Source organism: Penaeus monodon, chromosome 16, assembly GCF_015228065.2.
Source record: "Penaeus monodon isolate SGIC_2016 chromosome 16, NSTDA_Pmon_1, whole genome shotgun sequence".
Taxonomy (NCBI): Eukaryota; Metazoa; Arthropoda; class Malacostraca; order Decapoda; family Penaeidae; genus Penaeus; species Penaeus monodon.
The window spans coordinates 43693163-43703162 of record NC_051401.1 but is presented as its reverse complement, the minus strand read 5'-3'; the positions used below and the strand labels follow the sequence as shown (position 1 = coordinate 43703162).

The 10000-nt window shown below is 40.2% G+C and overlaps 1 protein-coding gene across 1 annotated transcript in view; it reads left to right on the top strand.

Annotated features, from left to right (window-relative positions):
* Nucleotides 1-10000, top strand: part of LOC119582827 — an 18784-nt gene that overhangs the window by 2857 nt on the left and 5927 nt on the right. Inside the window, 10 exon segments of the mRNA XM_037931292.1 lie at nucleotides 180-301; nucleotides 548-684; nucleotides 913-998; nucleotides 1438-1524; nucleotides 1773-1944; nucleotides 7756-7839; nucleotides 7842-8064; nucleotides 8466-8583; nucleotides 8710-8823; nucleotides 9363-9538. Coding sequence (XP_037787220.1) covers nucleotides 180-301; nucleotides 548-684; nucleotides 913-998; nucleotides 1438-1524; nucleotides 1773-1944; nucleotides 7756-7839; nucleotides 7842-8064; nucleotides 8466-8583; nucleotides 8710-8823; nucleotides 9363-9538 — 1319 coding nt within the window.

Genomic DNA, 10000 nt, shown 5'->3' with positions numbered 1-10000 from the left:
TTCCTCTCTTTCTCTCTCTCCTTCTCTCTCTCCTCTCTCCTTCCTCTTCTCATCTTCTCTCCTCTCTCTCTCTCTCTTCTCTCATCTCTTTCTCCTCTCTTCTCTCTCTTCCTCTCTCTCCTCACTCTACTCTACTCTCTCACTCTTAATATCTTCATTATTTTATTTCAGTCTCTTAGCAGCTGACTTTAGCTTTACACACCAATCCTAGGGAATATAATAAAGCCATCGAGTCGTATACGTACAAGATCTCGTATAGCAAAGACAAGGAAGCTTTCATCAGTGAGCTAGTTACCAAGATGTGAGTACTGAGTTTTATTTTAGTTGTAAAAGATAATAGACCAAGAAAAGTTAAATGATGTTGGGAAATTAGGAAATGTGAGATGTAGAGCTAATCAATTTAAGAAGAAGGACGATTATTTTGGCCTCATATCTAATGACCTGGATGGAGCTTCATAGTTAGATAATAGCCAAAAAAATGTCAACTTTCTTAATGTATTAACAAAAAAGTACAGATTTTTACCATTTCCTATCTTCCTCTTTATAGAGACTCAATTGAAAAGAGGTATGATGTAAGAAGGTCGACCCAAAAGATGCTACGTACAGTCCTCCTCCTCACCCAGTCTCTCAAACCACTGCCCAGCAAAGTCTTTCTCACTATGCAGCTACAGTACTATGATGATGGTAAGTTATATGAAAGGGAGAAACAGAGACTTTGAATGTTTTGTATAATTTATTGATGATCTTGTTCCCCTATTGCTAATCTTCCTTTTATCTTATAAAGAGAGACAAGCTTTGTGTGTATCTTCTTCTTTCTTGTCTTTTCTTTTTTTTTTTTTTCTTACTTTGTGTACCTGTTGTTTCCCTTATTGGTATTCCTGTCACTGTGGACCCCATATATTTCCTCAACAGTTACTCCCCCTGAGTATGAGCCAGTGGGATTTAAGCCTGCAGCACCCACAGACAGCCACAGTCTTTGTGACCCAGTTACAATAAAGGTAAAGATTGTATTAGAATTATTTCTAGCATTATCTTTCTGACCTCTCAGTAGTAGCTCAACATATTTTCTGTGGATCAGCTGAAACCTATTAAATGTACATAATCTTAAACAGCTGAAATAAATATTTTACTTATTGATGATGGTGATTTAGACAGATATCAAACTTAAAGACAAGCTTGTGAAATAATTTAATAATTGTTATAGAATCTTTTAACCTTTGCACACAGCCAGAGGTATAAAAGAAGCAGCTGTTTTGAAGTTATGATATATACAGTTTAGTTAAGAACCCAGATCATATACAGTAGATAGTAATTTTAACACTTTTCATTTTTTCATTTTATTCTGAATGATAGAATATATGGTATTACTAAATGTTAAAATACTGAATCTCTTTAAAAAAAAAAAAGCTTTAGAAGATGTGTTTCTATTTATTACAGGTTGGTGATGTCTGTACACCTTTCCATACTGTCAGGCTTCGAGTAACTGTGAACAAGGCTGTTTATTCTGCTGCTAAAGAGGAAAATGTAAGTTAAAAGAAGCCTATTTTGTAAAATGTCTCTTTCTCTCTTAATTCCTCCTTTTTTCTTTCCTTTCTCCCTCTCTATTGGTTTTCTCTCCCATTTTTTAGACGTGACTCCTAATTAATAAAGATTACACTGTATATCTCAGTATAAATTTGTTCCTTTGTGGAATTGTGGAAACCAATCAAGAATAACTAGACCTTAGTTTTAAGTAGAGGCAAGTATAACTTTCCTCCACAATATTATTGCAGGAACGGGAAGACATGACAATAACTGAAGACAAGGAGAATGCCCGGGCAGGGAAAGAACAGGCAGAAGCATCTGGGCTAGAGAATCCAGAGAATCCTCTGCCTTCTAGTGATCCTGTTGTCATCCGCTGCCTTAAGCGCTCCAAAAAGCACTTTGCTGACCTTGTTCCACAGTGTTAGTGCATATATGTTGTTTGTTTGCATTTGTAGAAGAGAGGTGTGTGTGTGTGTGTGTGTGTGTGTGTGTGTGTGTGTGTGTGTGTGTGTGTGTGTGTGTGTGTGTGTGTGTGTGTGTGTGTGTTGTGTGTGTGTGTGTGTGTGTGTGTTTTTTCTCTTTATGATGTGATTTTTCTCTAATGTGTTGCAATGTTTTATGGTAACTCATTTACTGATTTTATTGTTTATTATTATTGGTGCTTAGAACCTTCAGTGACAAAGGCTTATACATACACCATTGTATCATCTTGACTTGTTCCAGTTTGAATAAAATGATTTGTAGATATACAATATCTATAAAAATGCTGCAGTATGTTCCACTTCATTTTTATATCTAAAATAATCTTTATTTTTTTGTAGAATGTGAAAATATTCTACGATGGATTCCGAAAAATAAATTCACACCATAAGGAGCAGAAATTTATATTGCCAAGGCAACCTAGAACAGAATGCCATTTTAAGATGTGTTATTAAAAACACTTCTTTTTGGGAATGATCATGACCTGTCGTACTTGCTCAAAATTAATTTATTCTGATTCACTCATTCAGGGTAGGATCACTTCTCAATAAACAAAAGAAGAGGCTCTAGATGAAAGGAAGAAACAAATATATGGATTGCTTATGAATGTGATCCAAGGTTTGTGTAATCCTCTTGGAATATTATAACAGCATCTGAATGGTTAATTGTTAATGGTTAGAAGGGATAAATGTGCTAGACATCAAAGGTCATTTAGCACAGTGATAAAGTATTGTGGCAAAAAGGGTGGAAATAAGTTAACACTCAGGATAAGATGTGTTAGATGTCAAAGGTTGTAGAATGCTATAGGAGAGAATGGTATTGAAAATGGTACAGAGGGGGGAAAATGGAATACAATGGGGATTTGTAAATGGGGATGTGGTTAGAGGTACAGGGCAGTCAGATTAAATGGAGAGTATGTGTCTGAGGAAGGGTGAGAGACAATGAATGAGGAAACTGCAAAAGAGCTATTATGAAACAGTCAGAGGTGATACGGTAAGAAACAATAGTTGTAGAAGTAGGAGAAGAATCAGGGAATGAAATAAGAGAAAGGGAAAGTGGTGAGGTATCGGGAAGAATGTCAGGAGTGGAGGAGTCTAGAGAAGGGCATTATTTAGACATAGGGAGTCACTTGAGCATCTAAGTGGGGGTAGTAAGGATAATGAGGAAGGAAGAGAGAATGATGATGAACATGGTGTTTTTCGGGTGAGTAGGGCGATGGATATCGGCAGATACTTTGAATGTAGAGCAAATAGGAATAGAGGGTGGATGAGGGAGTGAAATATTTTCTTGAGTCATGTTTATGAACTTTTGGATGTCTTCAAGATTTTCTGGAGGAGAGTTGGGCGGGGAGGTTTGAGAAATAAAGGTTTTCATATGTTTAGAAGAAAAAGGAGGAGAAGAGATGGGTGTAGGAGAAGATGGAGTGGAACGTTTAGATTGTATGGTGCGACAGGTAGAGTGAGAAGGAGGAGAGGTGGGCACTAGGAAGTGGTAGAGATTGGAGTATCTGGATTTAGACTGTTAAAGGAATTTGACTGGGGGAGAGAGGGAATGGAGATAGGATGGTTCCGATTAGAGAGAAGAGATACTGGGCGAGATGCTGAGACTTCTTGAGAAGATGGGAGGGGAGTGGCATGAGGTACAGTTTCGGAATAGGTAGAAAGAGAAAACATAGTCTGCATGCTTCTTGTCTAGCCTCACATTGGGTGAGGCAGGGCAGCCACCACAATGGGCACGTGCATGACTGAGCAGGCTGGGCACATAGAGGGCAGAGGGCAGTGTGCAACAGTGTTTAACTGGGTGGCCAAAACACCAACATTTCTGACATTGACGGGAAGGCGGATAATATGGTTGGACAATGCAGCACACCCCACCAATATAATATAAACTAAATGGGAGGAGGTCATGTCTGTGGAAGCAAATCTTGGCAATATTGGTGTAGGACTTACATTTGCCTCTGGGAGGAATAGTGTAGCCCTGGACTGCCACTGCATCGTAATTGATGAGGCATTCATGTAAGTCAATTTCACAATCTGACCAGTCCCTAGACAAGACAATCAGTCAGAGAGATGGAAACAATTCTAGTACAAGTATTAAGGGAGGAGTGAGGTTGGGCAGGAATAGGTTTGTCAGAGTAGTATGTACATCAGCATGATTTCTGTAAGCCATGAGACCAATAGACCACGTGGCTGTTTGCCACGTGGCTTTAAGGCAATTTAGAACCATCACACCAGTGAGGACTTACATGATGATTATATCTGACCTCATCTGACCCTCGCAGTTTGCTCCCAGCTGTCACTGTGAAAAGGTCACCACCAGCCTCTGACCCCCCAGGGCTGGCTGGCCGGACACACAACACCATACTCTACTCTTGCCCTAAGACAACATCTCATTAATAAAGAGCCAAGCAGTTTAACCACTATCACTGCCCAACCACTTATAGCCATTGACTAAAGCTCTGTGCTTTTTACAAACAGGTGGCAGAGGTGGTCGTTGCGTCCATTTGGCTCATAACACAAACACACAGTCTCCGTTTTGGGCCTTTTAACTTCTTTTCCCTCCCTTCTTCACCCATAAATGTGTTAAGCCATATGTGCAGTAAACTCTCACGTTGGTTTTGTTGGGTCAAAGTGCTAAGTGACAGGAAATTGAAGCATTCTCACTCTATTCTTTTGACTTCAGGTCACATTTCTTATTCTTCTGACCTTAGATTGCATTACTGTGTGATCATGTTATGTGTTCAACGAACATTAATATCGTTCATTAATCAAGTATGTAATGAATTTCTCTTGTTATTAGATTTATATTGTTTCATCTGCAATGAATTAAATGCATCCATGATTTAATCTTTATCACAAATATCATATCATTTCTAGTCTCATAGCATGTTTCCATTCATGACTTGACCTTGTTTTCTCTCACTTCCAGTCAGTTGGAACGTGAGATGACTTGAGAGACAACTTGCTGTTTCCGTTAATTGCTTGTTTGTAATTGACTACACCATAGGAATATGCATAACTTGGTTACATTACTCAATGGTGACACATTCTATTGGCACTAGAGTAGAGCTTGTAAAGCAAATTTTGTATAGTTTTATTATTTTGAGTATAGCCTTAAATCTTTCCCATATCAGTAGTGAATTAAATAGAATCATGGATTGCTTAGTACATTTCTGACCTAGGAAGATTTTCTTGCGAGAAAGCTTGGGAATAATTTTTCATTTTACCATTCATGAGTGTCTACATTTTGTTGCATATCATTGAATGTTGGATTCAGTGTGGTAGTTGAAATAATTTTGTATTACTAGCATTTCAAATTTATCGCAGTATTGTAAAGGGAATGTTAATCTCCATGTTTGTGATACATTCTCTGTGTGAGCTCACTCTCATTTTCATTCTCATTTATGCTTACTATCGCTTACACACATACATACTCTCACACACTCATCCATGCACTAGAACCTTTTCATTAATAGGTTTTGTTGCTGTTGTAGTTGCAGGCATAGAGTTTAAAGTTTAAAGTTTAAAGTTTGGTTTTGATTCCATTTGTTACAATGGATATTCTTGCCCGCCGTGGTGCCCAGCCACAGCAGTAACCTCCAGGCGACAATTGCAACTTCTTGCGCCTGGGCGGGGCGTGAACCGCCAACCCCTCGGATGAGAGGCCGACATGTTACCACTGTACTAGCCTGGAGGCTAGTACAGGTCTATGATGTACCTCATTTGGTCACAATTTTGCCAGTAGCTAAATATCCCCTCTAGTAGCTAGTAGCACTTAACATCCCCTCCTCTCTATTGCCTTTCTTTTTCTCTTACTATCTTATATGTATGATATGGTTCACCGAGTATATATAGCAGTTGGACAGATGATATCTGACAGGGAAACCGAAGGATGACCCTGCTGCAGAAATGTCACTTTATGTTCGTCAATGCAGACAGTAACTGTCTGAGGATGTAGTGGAAGGGTGCTGCCTGCTAGGATGCCCGTAGATCCAGTGAAGGACAAAGAACTCACCAGTGCAGGTGCCAGTCGCCCCAGGATGCTGTGGAAGGGTGCCACCTGCCAGGACAGCCACATATCCAAACTTCAGGGCTCATTGGCACAGGTATCAGCCACCCTGAGATGCCAAAGAGGACGCTTCCTGCCCGGACGCCCGTAGATCCAGCCAAAGGTTACGAGGACGTCTGGATGAGCACGTAGCCGAGAAGGACTTGGATGAGAACTATTAGGGCGTGTGGACCTGGATAATGACTACGAGGAAGTCTAGACAAATCCAGAGTCAAGGAGAACCTGTGTGAGACCGAGGACATGTGGACGTTGAGGACGGATGGGTTCACCAGGGATCAGGAAGAAAAGGATGACAAGGATGAGCAGCCACGGAGATGGACCAAGGACAACACACACGAGACCAGGATGACCCCTTTAGGCCAATCTAAGGCGCCTCAAGGGTGAGGCGATATTAGGTGGCTGAGCAATATAGTATTTACATTAGCATGATTTCTGTAAGCCTTGAGACCAATAGACCACATGGCTGTTTGCCAGGTGGCTCTAGGGTAATTTAGAACCATCAAACCAGTGAGGAATTAGATGATGATCATATCTGACCTCAACTGACCCTCACAGTTCACTCCCAACAGGCACCGTGTAAAGGTCACCACCAGCCTCTGGCCCTCCAAGGTTGGCTTGCTGGACATGCAACACCATGCTTGGCTCTTGCCCTATGACAACATCTGGTGTGTTCCCCTTAATGTGCTGTACTCTTCCTTAATAAAGAGCCAAGCCATTTAAACACTGTCACTGCCCTATCACTCATAGCCATTGTTTAGAGGCACTAATAGCCTTTTACAGTGAGATCAGTCAGTGTAGATAGTGCACCAACTTGGAATTCAGATGTAACTGTGACAAGGCATGACGATGTGGAGGACATTAAGGATGAAGAGTAGTAATAAGGAGGGTGGGGGTAGACAATGAAGAAGACTGTGCAGCAGAAGATGGAGTGGAGGATGTTGGGAGAGAGGAAGGTTGAGTAATGACCTGGGTGGATGATTTGGAATGGATAGAGTTGATTGCAGACATTGGAGAGGGGGTATTAGAATCAGTCAGAGCCATAGAGGAGGCAGGGGTCAGGAAACCATTGAAATCAAATTTAGAGAGGCTAGTTGATGAAGGGGCAAACCTAAATGCCTCTAATAAGGGTAAAACATCTTCATTGTTGGCCATAGTGAGCCTGAAATAAATGGAGAGAGGAAACAGTCTACCCCTTGGTCCCCAAGAGGGGGGTAAGAGCTAGACAATACCGTACCCATGGCTCGTAGAGGCCATTCACGACTGACACAAAGCCAGCCTTTCATCCTTTCAGCATGGCTCTCACACCTTCGGAAGTGGACAGAAGAAGGGGATGATGAAGAAGAGAAAGAAAGGAAAGGGAGAGAAAAAAAGACCATGCAAAATTAGTTGAGGCGAGGGCTGTGAGGTCCAAGGTAGGGGTGATCCCCTACATTGAGCATCAGTCTCTGTCTCCTAAACCCCTCTACAGTAACAACGAGCAAGGGAATAGGGGGGCATTTTATCTGAAGCTTTGCTTTTTAATTTTATATGGTATCCACTCAACAGATTATCATCAGTTTCATCAACTGAGTTTTGTTTCAAACTCAAGAAATTATCAGTTTACATGCAAACTGTGTGAAATGAAATTATTTTATATAACAAGCACTTCAATTTTTTCTATTTTTTCTGTATTTTTTAATACAGCAGGTCACAGCCTACCTCCCAAGGATGACCAAGAATCAAGCATGTGTTTTGGCCAAGACAAGCAAGATTCAACTAGTGCTGATCCCAGCTAAGGTCTGAAAGCACCCCCCAAGATGACTGTGTGCCAAGTATCACTCCTGTGTCCAAGTCCTGCTCAGTGGCACAGGTTGTTTCAACTGGGAGTGGTGAGGAAGTACAGATTGTCCCTGAGGTTGAACCAAAGGAGGACCATGACAGGTGTACCAGTGTTCGAAGAAGTCTCCGCTTACTCTCCCTCCCATCTGCTGTTACCCCCAATGTATCAGGAAAGTTGAGAAAGCTTATTTTATGTATGTGTGTGTGCTTGCTAGATGATTAGTATTTAGGTCAATAGTTCTGCAAGGTAATGGTATTCTTTTAATAGGTCTAGTCACCATTTTTGTACAATCATCAGTGCAAACTGTAGCTGGTGAAAATACTTTTTCACTGGCTACATTTCCTGTCTATGATTTGTGTTTACTCAGCACAATCAACATATGGGTTTGGTACTCAACACAAACAAATTATGGTTTGGAGTCACTGGTAGCACAGCACACTTGCACTGAATATACAATGTAGTTTGTTTTAACAGGCACCCTATTATTTCTTTATTTTGTTTATTTGTATTTTTGGTTCTTTTCTGTGCAACTTGTTTCCTCACTAACCATAATATTTATCTCAACAGCCAACAGTATGAGTCACACATCAGCCCTGAAAGAAAATGAAGAGCCTGTGAGGTGTGAATGTGGGGTGCACCATGATGATGGCCTAATGATACTATGCGATATCTGCAAAACATGGCAGCATGCTGTGAGTTTCATCTTTCCTTCTGTTCAACTTTTTTGACATGTCATCATAGTGTCCTATTCTTTGCCATAACTGATCTTGGAGTGATAGGTATATTTAGTTATTTTCCAAATAATTTTCATTTGACAGTTGTGCTTCAAATTGTCAAAAAAGGATGAGGTTCCTGAGCGGCATGTGTGCCTGCAGTGCTCTATCACCTCAGGCTTGCCTTGTACTGATTCCTCCTTCAAGGACATGACCAAGGTAACATTTAGATTGGTTGCTTAGGCAAATTGTAAACTGTAACCAGGGGTTCAAATTTTTAGCATCTGGGTGTTGATTTTAGACAGGATTAGACTGGCAAAACTATAATATCTTTAATATCTTCATGATACACAAAACACAGGGCTGTCAAACTCATTTACCCCAGGGGGCTACATTTCACGTAAAGTATACAGTATGTTGGCCAGATAATTGTGAGTTGATGTGATTAAACTTTCGTATGGTTGACGTAAAAATATAGGCTGTTTCACTCATTACAAAAACATAATAATACAAAAAAGCCTGTAAAAGTGTAAGGGATAATCTTAAAAGATGAAAGCTGGCTTAATTAAATCATGTAAAACGGTTGACTGTCAGACTGATGTAGCAAATGTGCCATGGGTTACATATAGGAGTGTGGTGTGCCACTTGTTTGATATGTGGCCCACCAATTTTACTTGTAAAACGTATTGGATGATTAGACAGTAACATGTTTCACATTTTCATTATGTTGTCAACTTAACCCTTTTAAATACTTACAGGAGAAGATCCAGCAGGTATGCCTTATCCGCCGTGCTTTGGAATTCCTAAAGGGATACCATGTCAGGGTGACAGTCACCAAACTGGGCCAGCGCCTTGGAGTGGACATTTCACAGGCTCAGAAGCTCATGGAACACTTGGACGCCATGATGGTCTTTGAGGATAGAGGGAAAAGGAGGTCAGTATCCAGTCATCTGTTTCCTTTTTTCATGTCTTCTGTGAGTATGACATAAGATCATCCTGTGTTAATTCTGCACATGTAAATAATTAACCTTGATAATATACCATGATGTAAAATAAAAATAGGTACCATTAGGCATATTAATATTGAACATCTATTGATCCTATATTTATGGGGATGCTGAAACAGTTTGTTAAAAAATCACTGGTATTCTTCCTTGTAAATGTCCCAACTTAATATGTTCTTCACCAATTTAACCCCCCCCCCCCCAAGGCAGGATATCCTTAGAGATGTGTAAAAAAGAAGAAGAAGAAGAAAAAAAAACATAACTTTTTTCTCAGATTTATCTTCCCATGTAGGGCATTGTAGGATTTTGACATAGTATTTTTTCCCTATTCATTTATTCTTTCATTACATGCAAAGCAGTTGTCTCCTTCCTATGTAATTAATGGAAAAACA